This window comes from Talpa europaea (genome assembly GCF_964194135.1).
Source record: "Talpa europaea genome assembly, chromosome: 6".
NCBI lineage: Eukaryota > Metazoa > Chordata > Mammalia > Eulipotyphla > Talpidae > Talpa > Talpa europaea.
Window position 1 is genome coordinate 24,731,441 of NC_140072.1, and position 17,115 is coordinate 24,748,555.

General features: G+C 50.9%; 1 protein-coding gene across 2 annotated transcripts; it reads left to right on the forward strand.

Annotated features, from left to right (window-relative positions):
- Positions 1-281: 281 nt before the first annotated feature.
- PKDCC (protein kinase domain containing, cytoplasmic) lies at positions 282-8,947 on the forward strand (the record flags this gene model as incomplete). 2 transcript variants are annotated; one of them, XM_084234939.1, is made up of 7 exons in its annotated part: positions 282-920; positions 4,899-5,021; positions 5,556-5,827; positions 6,452-6,531; positions 6,773-6,880; positions 8,477-8,650; positions 8,862-8,947. In XM_084234939.1, 7 exons carry the CDS (start codon positions 282-284, stop codon positions 8,945-8,947), a joined length of 1,482 nt encoding a protein of 493 aa, XP_084091065.1. The 2 variants fall into 2 exon arrangements, with proteins under 2 accessions (XP_084091065.1, XP_084091066.1); XM_084234940.1 differs by lacking the exon at positions 4,899-5,021.
- Positions 8,948-17,115: the final 8,168 nt, after the last annotated feature.

Genomic DNA, 17,115 nt, shown 5'->3' on the forward strand with positions numbered 1-17,115 from the left:
GCGGCGCCGAGGACGGGCTCGGGCCGGGAGCCGGGAGGCGGGGGCGGGGGCGGCTCCGGGCCTTATAAGCGGCGGGGGCAGGGCGCGAGGGAGGCAAGTGTCAGGCCGATGTGCCGCCCGCGAGGGGCCGGGGCCGGGGCCGGGGTCGGGGCGGCCGGGGCCATGCGCGCGGACGGGGCCGGCGGCCGGCGGGGCGCGGAGCGGAGCCGCCTCGGAGCCTGAGCCTCCCGGGACCGGGGCCGGGAGCCGCGCGGGGCCGGCCGGCCGGGGGGAGGGGAGCGATGCGGCGCCGGCGGGCGGCGGTGGCCGCGGGCTTCTGCGCCTCCTTCCTGCTGGGCTCGGTGCTCAACGTGCTCTTCGCACCGGGCTCGGAGCCTCCGCGGCCAGGCCAGTCCCCCGGGCCCTCGGCGGCCCCGGGCCCGGGCCGTCGCGGGGGCCGCGGGGAGCTGGCCCGGCAGATCCGGGCGCGCTACGAGGAGGTGCAGCGCTACTCCCGCGGGGGCCCGGGACCCGGGGCCGGCCGGCCGGAGCGGCGGCGCCTGATGGACCTGGCTCCGGGTGGGCCGGGCCTGCAGCGTCCCCGGCCCCCGCGGGCCCGGCCCCTGCCCGACGGCGCCCCGGGCTGGCCCCCGGCTCCCGGCCTCGGCTCCCCCGGCCGGGGCCCGCGCCTGGGCTGCGCCGCGCTCCGCAACGTGTCCGGCGCGCAGTACGTGGGCTCGGGCTACACCAAGGCCGTGTACCGGGTCCGCCTGCCCGGCGGCGCCGCGGTGGCGCTCAAGGCGGTGGACTTCAGCGGCCACGACCTGGGCAGCTGCGTGCGCGAGTTCGGGGCGCGGAGGGGCTGCTATCGGCTGGCGGCCCACAAGCTGCTCAAGGAGATGGTGCTGCTGGAGCGGCTGCGGCACCCCAACGTGCTGCAGGTACAAGGGCGAGGTGCGGGAGGTGAGGGTCCTGGCAGGAAGTGCCCGGGCCGGTCACTCTGGCCGAAGGAGAACCGTTGCTCTTCTAGATAAAGAAACGGACCCCCAGTGGCTGAGCCCACGTTAAGCAAGGACGGAACCTGAAACGTGATGCTTCCCACTGTAACACCCTGTCTCCCGCATCCCTTTACAGCTTCCACACTGTAGCCCTTGAGGACAGACAGGACAAAGGGTCCCAAAACTCAGGCCCCGGGGTCTGTTAGGATTGAGGATCCTACTTCTGGCTGGAGCTAAGGTGTCGGGCACGGGAGAAATGACTTTATAGTGAGGCAGGGTACAGAGGTCCCTGAGTCAGGGTCCTAACTCAGAGTCCCCTTTCTTGATGGAATCGGAACCTCATTCTCTCAGCTTGTAAATAGTAACTTGTTTGTCTTTGGAAGTAGGGCGAGACAGTGATGGGCTAGAGAGAGACCCTATGTCAGGCTTGATTTCCAGAAAATGCCCTCACTCCCTACCCCACCCAGAAGCCTCAGGAAAGACTCAAGAGTTTGGGGTAGTAGGCCAGAAAATGCACAGCTCTTCTCAGAATCAACCCGCGGGGTCCTCTAAACCTTAGAGAGGGCCCTTGAACCACCGGGGAAAACTCAGGGTCTTTGCTCACTTCTCAGGAACACTGGCTAAGGGTCTGAGGGTCTGAATGTCACATTTTCTTAGCGAATGTGGCCAAGAGGCTGGAAGATTGAGAAAACTAGATGTTCAGATTTCTACTAAATAGGACTCTGTCTCTCAGAAAGAGATGAGACCCCACCTTGTCCCCTTCAGACTAGACTGAGAGAGTTGGTCTCTTACACACAGGTCCTCCATTCCCCCAGGTCTCCATCCTTGAGTCGACCCTAGGATTAGACAAACCATTCCCTTTGCACATGTCTGAGCAGACTGAGGGGAGTCCCTGATGACTCTTGGCCCAGTGAAAATAGGGTGTATGCCTACCCCCTAGCAGAGGAAACTTGTTCGCCTTCCATCTCCTAACCTGCAGAGTTTAACCATTCTGCACCTAGCAGAACTGACCAGAAACCCAGTTCTTCTCCTTCCTTAAAGTGAGAGGGGAGACACCAGGCCTAGGGTGGGCATTGCTGAACAGGAGACAGAGAGTGCTATTTATATTCCTGCTGGCTCCCAGTCTGCTGGTCACACACTTGTAACCAGGTCCTGGGCCCAGAACTGGTTGCAGGAGGTTGGACAGAATCAACAGTCGTGGGTGGTTATGCCTGGTTGTGCAGCTGACTCTGCGTCGGGAGCTTTAGGGAGTGAGTGAGTGGCTGGTTACGTGGCCATCATAACTGGGAGGATCTTGTTTGCTTCGTTTCCTCTTTGCTCTTGGGAACTTTTTGGAAACCCTGGAGTGTCAACCAGATTGTGAGGTGGTAGAATAGGTTTTGAGTGACTTAGCAGGACATTACATGTTAATTGACTCAAGGCCCCCACCTCCCTTGGGACAGGTTTGAGGTTTGCTATGCTTTCCTGTCTCTTAAGGAACCTCTCACTCACTCACTCACCCCACCCAGCTTCCTGTAAGCATCCAGCTAACCAACATCACACATATCATAGAATAGTCCTCCACTTTAATGTCTGGCCCCCAACCCCAATTCTGAAGGCTCCAAAGGGGGAAAAAAATTTCAACGGAGTAGTTTTCAGCCATTCCCTTACTACACCTAGGCTGGGTCTGTCTGTCTGTGATTGGCTATGGTGCTCTTACAGGGTCAGAGACCGGTTAGTTGCCTAGGGGTTACTAAGGTGGGCAGGGATGCAGGTTCTTTCTGTTCAGGGAAAAGTGACAAGGGGGGAAAGGAGCCCCTCAGTATGAGTTTAGGGACTGCTTTAGGGGTGGTCTCCTACTTTTATTCCCCAACCCCCAGGCCAGTATCCTTCTGGCTTCTACAGCCAGGCCACATCTGCTGCCAGAGAAGCCTGCAAGGTAGAGTCTTCTTGCTTAGGAGTCTTTAGGTGAGTGTAAAGGGAATTAGAAATAATGTTGTTCTAATACCTCAGTCATTTAAAATTTCAAACCCCGTTGACTGTTCAATAAACCAGGGGAGAGCCGGATAATGATTCTTAGATTTTCTGCTCCCCCAGGCCACCAAAGCCTCCCTCCCCCTCAGGCTTGATGCTGTGGGTTCTAATAGAAAATGCCCACATAGCATGCCCCACTGCACACCTCCCACTCCTTTCTCTGGTCTCCCGGGATCGCCTGGGCGAGATCGCTCTATCCATCCAACCATCCGCAACCCTCCCCTCACACACACACACTCTCACACACAGCTCTCTCACATGATAGATGCCTCTGTAGCCTAGGGTCAAAGGGCACAAGGGTCTTCCCTCCCTCCCACCTCCACAGTCCCAGGGCCTGAGGCCTCAGTTGGGGCCCCAGGTCTGCTTGGGCCCTGATTCTGGCCCTGCTAGAGTATATTTCTTCTTCCAAACGAACAAAAGATGCGACTGAAATGCTCAGCCTCACGCTTCCTGGGGGGGTTAATGGTGTCTTTTTATTTTTTCCTGAGGGGTGTTGATTAATACCTCGTTAACAGCGCATTTAACGACCTCCGGGTGTTTAATAACCTTCAGAAGTTTCCCACAAAGGCTCAGACTCTGGGCAAGAAAATGAGAACCAGGCCCCAGGGCTGCTCCCCTTACCTTCCCCCGCCCCACCAGGGTCTGGGGCCTCCCTGGGCTGATGCAGGGGCAGGATGGGGTGGGGGGTGGAGAGAGTGGGAAGAAGAGGGCGCCTGGGACTGTCCTCTGATCCCCCAAGTTGCAGCCCTAGTCTGATGGCTGACACTGAGTGATGCCTTCACTCCTGCCAGAGGACACTGGGGATGTGGCTTCAGAGAGGGGGAGCTGAAAGCGCACTCTGGGATAGAAGCAGGCATGTGAGGGTTTGGAGAGAAGCTTTAAGGGTGTGAGTGATGGCATAAACGGTGACAATATGCAGGGACATCTAGTCCATGAGCTCGTATCCCTCAGGCCTCACCCAGCAGCTCTCCCTACTCCTGCCTGGATGACTCCACCAACCTTTATGCTCCTGAGCCCCATCTGATCCCTAGCTGATGAGCAGTGCGGTGAGGAAGGCTGAAGGCGAGGAGAAGCAGCGCTCTCTGTGGATGCTGTCTTAGGTGTTAGTGACAAAGTCAGGCTGTGCTTTCCAGAAGCCCCTGACCAGCTGAGCTGTACTGAGCCCCTCCCCCAGATCCTATGGAGTGGGCAATGCCTTGTGGCCATGCCCCAAAGAACTGATATTCCCTGGCAACCATCCCATACAACTACCCCCCAGGGATATATGCAAAGTCACCCCAGGATTTGCCCCTTAGTTACTTTATCCTTAACACGTGTTACTGAAGGAGCTTACTTTTCCTCCCACAAGACCTGAACGGAGAAGAAAATGAAGCTGCAGAAAGTGGAATAGTGGAACAGAAAAGGACTGGAGCAAGGGAGGAGATATAATAAACATTTGCTAATTTGTCGATTTACAAATGGTATTTTTCAAAATACCATTTCAGGCTGTGCAATCAGAGCAATATAAGTATGATTTCTAGCTCCTGCATTTATTAGCTGTGTAACCTTGTACAAGTAACTTAACCTCTCTGAGGTGGTTTCCTCACCTATAAATTGGAGATAATTGTACCTACTTCTTAAAGTTTATAAGAATTGAATTGTGTATGTAAAGCAGTGCCTGCCAGGTGGTTGAAACATAGTGGCCATATTGCCCATTCACCTGAGTGGCAAGAAATAAGGTGCTCATGTAGCCAGTAGGAGCTCTAGCTGCAGGGACAGAGGACCACACTGCTGTTTTCTTCTGATCTGAGCTAAAGCCAAGGCCTAGAAATGGCTGGGGAAAGAGGGAGGGGGCATGTCACAGCCCAGCCCTCCTCTGTCCCAACCCCCACTCGGTGACCTAATGACCTTTCTTGGACCTCCCCCCAGCTCTATGGCTACTGCTACCAGGACAGCGAGGACATCCCGGACACCCTGACCACCATCACGGAGCTGGGCGCCCCAGTGGAAATGATCCAGCTGCTGCAGACTTCCTGGGAGGATAGATTCCGAGTGAGCAGGGAGGAGGCCCCGGCTCCTTGTGGGGATGGTTCTGCCTTAGAAGGCCAGTCCTCCAGAGCAGCTCTACTCAGTAAAGGGAGAGGGAGGGAAGGACAGAGCAAAGCTAACTCAGCCATCAGCTAAAGGGTTAAAAAAAGAAGCAAGACATAAAGGATCCTGACATTCCGTGCTCCTGCTCCCTCACATAAGCACACACACCAACTCGCTTGGCTGCAGGAGGGCCCTGACACTGCACTCAGACACACTCAGGCTGCAACCTCAGGATACTCCTTAGCCCCAGACTTTCCTACTCTTCATTTCCCACTTACTTAATGATACTTTCAGGGTCAGGCTAGCCAAGGGTTAATAGAAAGTCACTGGCATCCTCTGTAAGGCCTCTGGCCTCAGCCCTTAGTGAGCACTGGGGACTTTAAGAGAAAGGTCAACCCCCAAGCAAAGTCTGGAATCCCAAAGGAGGGAATCCTGGAGTCCCCCGGGTTCCCCACCCAGGAGAGAAGCAGTAAGCAGCCTGTGTCTGATCCTCAGATCTGCCTGAGCCTGGGCCGCCTCCTCCACCACCTGGCCCACTCCCCGCTGGGCTCTGTCACTCTGCTGGACTTCCGCCCCCGACAGTTTGTGCTGGTGGATGGGGAGCTAAAGGTGACGGATCTGGATGATGCACGTGTGGAGGAGACGCCATGTGCAAGCAGCGCAGACTGCGTACTCGAGTTTCCAGCCAGGAACTTCACCCTGCCCTGCTCAGTCCAGGGCTGGTGTGAGGGCATGAACGAGAAGCGCAACCTCTACAATGCCTACAGGTGACCTCCGCCTCTGCTGAGGAAGGCCCAAACGGGAGCCTGGGCCCAGCAGGGCCTGGCAGGGAGAGAGCCAAGATGGAGTCCGGGAGGCCAGCCAGGGCAGGGAGACTCAGCCTTAACCAATGGAGGAGCAGGGGCGGGGAAAGGCTTCCACCCAGTCGAGAAAGGAACATTCAGGCTCCTGATGAAGAAGCTAAAAATAGTCAGGTCCAAGGAGAATCTGGGTAGAGGGGTGGCAGTTGGAGGCTTCTTAAAATAGTGTCAGACTCAGAGCCTCTGGCCGGTAGGAATGGACTGGCACTGCCCCTTCCCACCCTGGCCCTTGACTTCTAGAAGCTCTTCACTAGGTCCCAGCCATGGGCAGGTCTGATGCTGCACAGCCAGGAGGATTATGTGGGGTAAGGGGTAGAGAAGTTCTGGGGATAGGCGGGAAAACAGACTTCAGATTTCAGTTTGGTGTGGAGTCAGTCATGGTCTTGGCAGGTGCCCAGGCCGGGACCCCAAATCTGAGTAGACTCATGGCACACTCTCCACATATGTCTTGTTGGGCAGCCAAGCTGGCGTAGAGGAAGGCTGTGTCCCCAAACACCAAACCACTGAGCCCCTGGCTTTTCTCTGCTGCAGGTTTTTCTTCACATACCTCCTGCCTCACAGTGCCCCGTCCTCACTACGGCCTCTGCTGGACAGCATTGTCAACGCCACAGGTAAGCTCCCCAGGACCCATCTGTTTCCCATCACTCTGCCTCTTGCCTGGCAGGCATCAGGACAAGAATGACCCAGGTCAGCACATGGCCCAGAAATCATCATTTCCCAAGGTGGCATTCTGTGTCAAACCCTCACCCCAGTCCATCTAGGCCCAGGCTCAAGAAGAAGAGGCAGCTGGCTGCCGACTTCAGGAAGAAGTCGGAGGCCCATATCCACTCACTGCCATTCTGCACTCTGCAGGAGAGCTTGCCTGGGGGGTGGACGAGACCCTGGCCCAGCTGGAGAAGGTGCTGCACCTGTACCGGAGTGGGCAGTATCTGCAGAACGCCACAGCAGGCAGCAGAACAGGCGAGTGGCCCTGGAATGGATCCAGGGACTGGGCTCCTGGGGAGCAGGAAGCAGGGGCTAATGGGCTAAGTGACTCTTCCCTCTAAGGCTCAGTTGGAGTAATGCAGAGACCCCTGACTGTGTAGTCTTCACTTTGAGATCCCATCTCTAGCTGAGCCAGAACAACTATAATTCTTCCTTGAATTGGGGAGTGGGTCCTGACACTCATCCTCTGGATGATTCCAAACTCCATTACATCCTGGCTGTGTGACACTGAGCAAATTACTTATACTTTGAGTTTCCCTTTCCTCATCTGTGAATTGGGTTCAATATTACAGGCCTCATAAAATTCTCAAATGCCAAGTAAAATGTGTGAAATCAGTTAGTTCAGTTCCTATTACACAACTAGAACACAGTATATGTTTTCTTCTTCTTTCCTTCCTCTACTCTTCTGGGGCTGAAGGGTCAGCTACAGGTGGAACGGAGTTTGACTGCTGAAACCTTGAGTCAAGATGCCCCAGAGCAAGGGGAGAATTCCAGCCACTGATAATGGGTAGAGGCCCTGGGGTCTAGCCTTAGTTGGCAGGGGGGCAAAGGGTGGGCAACCTCTGTATTCAAGGAGCTCTGGCCAGTCTTAGGGGTGGGGGGAGCCCTCGTTAGCCCTGTAAATAAAGTTTAACGAGGTGAACAATGGCTGGCTCTGTCCCTGAGGATGCCGTTTATGGGGCTATAAATCACAGCCAGCCCTGGACTTTGGCCTAGTCCCTAGTAGGAGAAGGAGGCAGGAGGGCGGGTGGGCAGGGGCCCAAGGCTTTGCATTATCAGTCAGAGCTGGGGCTCCCCAGGCAGTAGGAAAGACTGAAGTGAACAAGCAGTCTACAGCTGAGCAGGTTTCTGATTTGGGGGTGGGGGGGGCCAGTTCAGAGCTTCCAGAGGCTCTCTCTGTATAATGGGGAGATTTCAGATTCTTCCTCCAGCCCTTCCCCAAACGCCAAAGTTATGTATTCCAAAATGCTAATTTTTGTGTTTTACATTCATTTGCATGCCTCTTGACTGAAAATAATTCCTCACTGCCCTCCTATCTGCTGAGGAGCTTGCCTAACCTCTCCCCAAGGCCAGGATGAGAAGCAGGCTGGACAGGGGTGCTCTAAACTCTTGCTACTCCTTGTGTATGCTGGTTAGAAATGTCAATTCCCAGGCCTTACCCCAGCCATTCTAAATCAGATTCTGCATTGTGACAAGATTCCCTGGAGCTCCACATTCACACTGCAGTTTGAGAAGCCCAGCTTTATATATTAAAAATACCCAGCCCCAGCCTCCACAGCTGCTGTCTGCATTTATACCATTATAAGCTGCCTGGACCAGCTGTGTGCCCTTGGGTTTGGAGCAAATGTGTTTCCCCAAAGCCAAGTCTGAGCTTGGACTGAGTGGTCAGCCCAGTTTCATAACAGTAGCTGCCATCTCCATGGCAGGAGGGATGGGTGACCTTCAGCTTCCACCTCGGAAATGAGTGCAGCCCTTTTTGGGAAGCAGCCATGCTTCCCAAGGTGGCCAGGACAACGTGCCCTCCTTCCTGGACACACAGAGTTCTCACTCAGCTCCATCCCCAACCCACAGAGTACCAGAGCCTCCCAGACAGCACCATCCCCAGGGAGGACTACCGCTGCTGGCCGTCCTACCACCACGGAGGCTGCCTCCTGTCAGTGTTCAACCTGGCTGAGGCCGTGGACGTCTGTGAGAGCCATGCTCAGTGCCGGGCCTTCGTGGTTACCAACCAGACCACTTGGACAGGTGAGCCAGTGGGAAAGGACATCCTGAGGGAGGTGACATACATCCCCTGAAGAGGTAGTGACCCCATCAGATGCCAAAGATGATGAGAAGACAAGAAGGCTGAGAGGATGAGACAGAGATCTGTTATGTCAAGGCAGTCATGATAGGGAAAGTAGCTCTGCCTCCTGGGAGAGAAAACTCCAGTCCTATCACCTCTCGCCTCTGCCCTCAGGTCGACAGCTGGTCTTTTTCAAGACAGGATGGAGCCACGTGGAACCTGATCCCAACAAGACCACATACGTGAGGGCCTCTGGCTGACTCTGAGGGTTCAGCTGAGCACCCCCACTGGCTGCCCAAGGAGGGAGTGACTTGCGCTAGCAGCACCGCATGTCACCTGGGAACCCCTGCTGACAAGGCTGACATCCCAGACAGAGCGAGGTGACCAGGACAACGTGCAATAATGCCAAATGTTAAAATGTGAGTTTACCCAGCTAGGTATGGAAGTGCTGGCTCCAGGGCCAGGAATCATGGGGGCGGACTGACTCTCTACCCCTCTGGGCTGCGTGCAAGGCTCAGGCTAGTCTCCACACTAGGGTCTCTGCCCTCCAGGGACAGTTCCGTGGGTAGCCCCGTCACTGTGTTGATAGTGTGAGAATGTAGCCAAAGCCCTTGCTGCTGCTGCTGCTGCACGTGCCTCAGCCAGGTGGGGCTGCGTGGGGACAATCCGTCACGGAGCATTCTCTTAGCCAAGCTCTGGGCCAGAGACTTGGCGGGAGATGCTCCAGGATGTGGGTGATTCTCTGTACCTTAGGGGGAGGGTCCCCCACTGGCCACCTGACAGGGAACTCACAGGCCAGCCAGGGTGGGGGCAGAGGAGCACATATGGTATGAGCCAAGTCTTGGGGTCGAGGAGCAGGTTGCAGTTTGAGCCAAGACCCGGGGCGGGGGGTGGGGCCGGGGCCTTTCTGCCTCATTTGCTTTCAGTGAAAGCCACAAAACAGCCAAAACCAGCCTCTCCCAGCTCCCGGAGTTTGTATATCCAGAAGCTTTTGTACTTCTTGTTCATTAAATGTTTATTTTTGTAAAAAAAAAAAAAAAAAAAGAAGAAGAAGAAGAAAGAAAATCAATCAATTAATAAAATAATGTTTCACAGCAAAGACTCTTCCCAAGCCATGGTTTCTGAGGCTGACTCGTCCTCAGTTATGTCTGATATATATTTGGGAAGGTAGGTAGGGTGTTGGGGGGATGACCTTTGAGAGAGTGAAATCTCCTTGACAAACACTGAAACTGGCAATACATGTTGTCATGCCCTGCTCCCATGGTGCCCACCTGTTTTGACAAAAGACACATGAGACTCCTTCTTTCCCCAAGGAGGTTCTCATTTTAACACATACCAACTTCTAATACACACAAAGCCTTAACCCAAAGGAATGATGTCCTAATGGCAGGCTGTCAACCATCTCAGGGGATTCAAGCAAACTCCAATCAGGGCCTGCCTATTATCCCACAAGGTAGTGGCCACTTCTCTTTCCCAGAGAGCCTTTCAGAAAGACATGAGAGTGGAGAGAAAGGTAGTCTATGGAAAGACCAGCGCCCCTCTTCCAGTATTTAGATGGGAGGAACTAGGAGAGGAAGGTCCAAGTGTATGGAAGCCCAGCACAGAAACAAAGACCTAAGAGCTTAGATTCACACTGAAGCCAGAGAGAGCCCCAACATGGATGTAAATCTTCTGACTTGAAATGCCACGTCCTCTCCTATTCTGCTTCAAGAATGTTCTCAAAGGCCACAAACCTTTGAAGGCTTTAAAAAGAATAACCAAACTTTACTCAGAACCAGATTTCTTGTCAGTAGAAGTACAATTTCTCATGTAACAGGTCCCTATAATAATGAATGAGGAACTGACATTAGCTCTGGAATCCTCGTCACAGACACCGCTTGCACACTCAAGTTGCCCCTCACCACCAAACTAAAACCTCACACTCCACTTCTTGCCTCTGGCTACTTGGGCTTGGTGATTTTGGAGGGCCAGAGCCTCCCAGAACCTCACATAATGATACAACCAAGTCAGCTCCTGCCCATGCTCATCATCCCCAGTCCCCACCCCTCCAAGGCTTTCGTCAGCTGCTAAACCTCTTCCCAGCAGAACTCTTGCACTACAACACAATGTGAGGCCTGCCCCCATTCCTTGCAGTGTTAGTTTGCCATGCCCTGTGTTATTCTCCCACCAAGTAGTCTGGGGCCTTAAAGCACATTACTAAGCTGGGCCAAGGGGGTGCTACGGAGCTAGAACAGGAAGGTCTACAGGGTCTGTGAAGTCCAGAATAACAAAGACCCTGATTACAGTCAGCAGAGAGTCGCACAGGGCCCAGAAATCACGTGACTTGGTAGATGAACCTAGCACGTATGCTAGGCTTCTGGAAGTTTGCAGACTAGGGATTCACTGGCTCATGGAGAAGAGCAGCCTCTGGCTTTAGGGAGATATGATTATCACTCCAATTTTATAGACCTGAAAACACCCAGATCACAGCTGCCAAGGGATTTAGTGAGCATTCATTTCCAGCCCTAACTTCCAAGTCTCTCCCAGAAACGGGAATTGCAGCAAGAGGAATCTAAGTTAGAGAAGCCCTTCTTTACTTAGATTTATGACAGAAATGGATGTTCAAAGGTCATGAAACTTCAGATTCTCCCACAAGTGGCTGAAGGGATAGTAAATAGCTTCTTCCTCAGTGAGTAAGCCTTCCTTCAGAACCTATTTCTGGGGACAAAATTGACCAGACTCAGACATGCAGAGTAGAGAGAGAAGGACATCAGCAAATGGGACTAGAGAGGTGATGGACGACCCAGAAAGGAAGAGGATAGTGAGTAAAAGCCTGAGGTAAAATCATTCCTCTCCCCAGATGGCCATTTGCATGTAGCCACCTGTCTGGGAAGCTTTCCCTTTCTGGATATATCTTGTCCCCTCCAGACAAAAGCCAGGACCATACCCTGCCTTCCCAAAATCTGGGCTCTTTCCAGTCCACCCCACAGCCTGTGACACCCAGGTCTAGTGGATGGAAGACAGACTGTCACCCAAATGAAGCCTCAGGTGATGGAGGAAGTAGCCCTTTCCCAGGTTGAGGAAATAGGAAACAGCACAAGAATCAGCATTGCTCTTGATTCCTGAGTCTCCGAAAGAATTCTGGTGAGCCCTGCTTTTTGCTCACAGTGTGAGCTGGGCCATGACAACTCGCTGAGCCTCCATCTCTTCAACTGCAAATCTCAGATTACTAATATCTGCTTCACAAGTGTGTCATGGGAATTAACTGAAATTATGTGGTAAAGGTCTTCACCCATGTCAGCAAGCAGTGAGTGGAAATACACTGTCATTGATTCTGCTATGAGCACATGGAGCCCTCAAAGTTCACTCAAGGCCTGGCCTGGATGAGCTTCCCAATTGATGTCACAGCCAGACAGTCCCCACACATTGCCTCCAGCCCCCTAAGAGGGAGCACTGCCATCCCCCAGAGGAGGTGGAACTCAGCTCTCCGGGTCAGTGCCCTGGGAGTTGAGTGTGTGGCAGACAGAAGGAGGAAGAGGATTAACATGAAAGCAGAAAATGGGATTAGGAGGCCTCAGGATAATGTGCCCACCCACCCTTCATCCATGACAATGGCTTTCTGCTTTTGCTCTGTGGCTTCTGAGTCAGAAGCATGTAAGGCTTGCTTGCCCCCTGCTCCCAGGGGCATCACCGGGAAGAGAACTGGTAGACTCAAGCATGAGACTACTCAATCTGTGAGGAGGAAGGGCCAAACTGCCTTTATGTGCACATTCTCATTTAATCCCTTGGCAACTCTGTGAGACCGGAAATGGCCAGGAGAGGTGAAGAACTGGCTTCAAGCCTAAGCTATTGCTTCCAGAAGCCGGTGTTCCTCCCCCCCCCCCCCCCCCGCCCCATCACTGTCTCACAGGAGCATAGCATCCCCTTGAACGCAAAAATCAATGATCCTTTCACATCTGCCACTTCCTTTGGGAAAGATTCCCAAACCCACACCTGCCTTTGATGGGAATCCCAAAGGGCAATTTATGGAAACCAGGTCCACCTCTGGCATAATCCCACAAAGTGATAATGCCCACCAAGAGTTGACTTTTTTAAGGACCTCCAAACGTTTATTTCCCCCATCTACCTCTCTTTGAATCCCAGCCAGCACTACCTCCTTGGGTAGAGAAAGTGTGACATCAGTCCCAACTATGTGACGGAGATGGACTTACTACAGAGGATGACCGCGTGAGAGGGAAGTTCATTCTCCCACACATTCCATAGTTCCAATGACGTCCCCTTTCAACTCCTTTTTTCAAGACTGATTCTTTGTCCTCCTGCCCCATCACACCCAACTCAACATCCTCTCACCTGCCCTCTGCTGGCCTCATTCCAACCACAGAATGTCTCTCCTCAGGGACCTCCTGAGGAGACTCTCCCCTCCTCTTTCATTCAGGGTCCCAAGAGGAAACAGCACAACAAACATGAGATGCATTTATAAAAGGTAAAGGGGAACCCCAAGGGCTAGTAGCAGTAGAGTGCTCACGGTCTCTATCCAGAGAGAGTCAGCTCTGTCCCCCAGAAGGAGTCAAGAGACCGAAGGACAGAGTCAAACAGGGTGACTTCACATGAAGAACATATACACTCTCTCCTCATTCCCTTCCCTCCCTCACCCATCTCCAGCCCTGTTATCCTTTGGCCAAAGCCACCTGGAAGTCAGTGGGAGCTGGATGTGGGGCCTGTAATTGTCAGGCCTCTAAGCGAGCAGAGTGGAGAAAGAAGAGCAGAGCACACCACCCCACCCAGTCCTTGCTTATCTTGAGGAGAGGTCAAGAAAAGACTTTTCTTTTTAGTTCCCAGTTCCGTTCTTAGATATTCAGACTTTGCTCTGTTTCAAATGAAGTAACACACAGGACCCAAACCTTCAGGGAGCCCTCTGCAGCTGTACTTTCAACAGGGCTCTGTCACCCCCGAGGAGCCCAACCTGGCTCTCCAAGGAGATTAAAAAAAAAATCTTAACTATCACAATGGTTTGTGGCCCTGTAAAGAGCCACAGTGCATGAGCAGATAAACAGTATACCCATGCTGTTAAAATTCCATACGGGTAGTGGCAATAGGAAAAAAGTATCCGCAGAAGTACTGGGCAGGGAGGGGGAGTATAGAGGAGCAATAATTAAAAATAGGTTAAGAAGCACTGGAATATAGTGACCCAAAACACTTTCTTGGGCTATCACTGAGAGCTTTGACTCTGTCACCCTCAAAAGTGCAATTTATTCTAATTCTAAACTGGTGTATACAGTTATACATACTTTGTGCATGCACACAGGAGCACAGCATCCCCTTGAACCCAAAAGATCAATGATCCTTTCACATCTGCCACTTCCCTTGGGAAAGATTCATAATAAAAACAGTACAGTTTGAACTATATTATCTTTCACTCCACTCAACCTCCCCTTCCCCATTTTGAACCCCTTCAGCTACTCAGAGCCCTTGTATTTATCTCCCTGCAACTTAGACTTTTGTTAGTATTTCCCTTAAAGGAAGAACTTGGGGTTATTTGCAAGCTAGGGGATTTCCATGAGCACTCACTCTTCTCTCATCTGATCAAACCACAAAATACTTATAGTCACTGTAAGGAATACCAAAATATCAGGCAATTTCCCTGCCTTTCAGTACCTTACAACAACACTAGATATGGCACAAAGATGGACAAAGTCAACAAGGCAATATTTGAGCCTAGACTACAGAACAGCAAGGCCCATTTCCACACAAAGTTCATGAAAGCAAAGGGCTTGATGATCACATAACTAAGGGCCAGTTATCCTGGACCCCCAAGAGCATCAATTCCCCTCTACCCCCAGGAGTCCGCCTGTTAACACTTTTCCCTCCAGAGAAAGGCTTATTTATCCTTACTCTGTATTTCTTATCTCTAAGCCAGTTCCTATTGTCACTACACATTCCCCCCATTCCCATGGCGACTCAACCTCTTTAACAGGCTTTGGTGTGGAGCCTGTCAGAGGCTTCTTGAAAGTGTAAATAGAGTATGTCTACTGTTTCCCCCTTATCCATACACTTATTTGGCCCTTCAAAGAGCTCTAGTAGATTAAGGAGGCACGATTTCTCCTTACCAAAGACAGGCTGCCTTTCCACAGGAGGTGGAGTTGGCTCAAGTGCTCCATAATCCTGTCTTTAGAGGTTCTGCTGACTTGCCTGGCGTGGAAACAAAATATGTGGGCCATTTCCCAGAAGCCCCTCTGGTGTCCTTGAGTTTTTCAGCACAGAGGTCAATCTCAAGGAGAGGCTCTTGTTTTATCCTGATCTTCCGTATCAGTCGTCTTATTTCTTGGGTGAAAGAGGTACAGGAAAAATAAAAATAAAACATACAGCATGCTTTGCTTTCTGTTGCTTGGAGACTTCAGGCATGGTTATTCATCTGAACTTATGCAGAAGATAGCAGGGAGGTAGCTGTATCATATTTCATTTTATGACATCACCTTGTTTATACCACTCTTTAGGTTGTTTATAGGCTATAGATTACCTTTAAATGCTCTGGTCTTGTTTAATCGTTTTTTTCTCCCATCAATAAAAAATTTTAAAGGCAACCATTGTTCTAAGAAATGACTATTGTACTTAAGGCACAAAGATGCTTTAATCAGGAGAGACAGTTTGTCTTGTATCTTGGCTTCCTATATCTTTTTGAACCAGACTTTGATGCTGTGTGGAGTTTTCTGACTCCATCGCTGAGCTATGCAGCAATTTGAAATTACTGAGAGCAAATGAGTTTCTTCTTTAAACACAGGCCTCTGCTTAGCACATTTAGTACTATTTGACTTGGGTCTCAAGATAGTGCTATTCCTGGAATGGACTTCACATGCCGAAATTTTTTTTTTTTTTAATTACCCACAATCCTGTCACATATACTGAAATGACTTTTTTTTTTCCTATTGCCTCTCCAAAAATTTGCCAAGATGAAGAGATTTATACAGGGTATTTTCGGGTTAGGAATTTACAGATTAACTCTTTATGCTATTTCTGAAAATATATTCTGAGCAAATAACTTAAAATAAGGGACAATTCAAATGCACACAGGTGTTTCTTATGGCATTATTTAGAAGCACAAAAAAATGAGGATTAGATAGCAATATAAGAAAATATATAAATAATAGTCTTAAATGAGAAAAGCCATCTTCAAACCCATTTTTAAAACTACGTAAAGATGCATGTGAAAAAAGACTGGGAGGAATATGCACAAGTAATAATTTTGCAAGAATGAGAAACTAGTATTTGTTTTGAATATTTTTAACTTTTCTGTATGTTGTGATGTTGCTTAACTAATAAAAAATAATTTTTATTAGATAATTGTTTCAATGAATTGAAAGAGTAGCTTGATCTTTTTATTGAAAATGGGAACCAAACTCTCTCTTCCATTTTAAAACCATTTTAAAACATCATTTAAACTGGACTTTTAAAAAAGTCAGCCCCACTAACTCCCTGACCTATAAAAAATGTTTGATGGCTTAATACAAGAATAGAAATCAAAAAGGACTAGAGGAGCCAGCAGGGAGGGATTGTGGTGCCTGGAACCATGTGGAAGAGCCTGAGCTCATAGGTATTTCAAGGGAATCAGAGTTTCTTGTGACTCCAATTTTTTGGTGCATTTTGGCCATTAATTCAAATTCAAAAATACAGACATTTGTGGGCCAAACAGAAGGTGTCTACAAGCTGGATTCAGCCAGCTGGCGGCCAGTTTGGGACCTCTGGTCACAGATTCTAATGGAAAGCCCTTTTCTGAAGTCACAGCCAACTGCCTGATTTCTGAGCACTCAGGCAACAGAACATTCCCCTTCTTCTTCTGTTCGCTCTTCCTGAGTGAGCCCTGCTCACTTCCGGCTCTTTGATGAGGGTGATGAAGGATATTAGTCCTCAGAATTATGAAGGCTTGTGAATCTGTCCCGTGTTGGAAGCATTTCTCTTGCCAAAACGTGAAAGCTGGCAACATTTTAAATATTAATTTGTTTCTCCATCTGTCGCTTACATTTAGTGTGGCTGTGAGGAATGGATTTGATGCTGTTTAAATACGCCCAATTTCTTCCTTGAACCCCTTCACAGTTGTCAGATGGTGCCAGTCAGACACAGACTCTGTTTCTGGCTTGTCGTTAATCAGACATAAGCAGCCAGTTATTTATCACTGCTTCTTCCAATACCACTGCCCTGAAACCAGTTACCAAGATGTAGCCACCTCCTTGCTCTATCTCCATTCTCTTCATCTCTGTCTCATCCTGGGGACCTCCTTTGGCACTGAGACAGCCTGCCTGCTTCCACGCTGGCATCTGTTTCTGATCTCTCATGAAGGGGCCCAGACAACCTCCACCTCTGAAAAATGACTTTTCCCTGCAATGACCCCATAGACTTTGCTTCAGATTTTTCATGCTGTTCTAAGGTTCCTGGATATTTGACTCTGGCCTTGCAG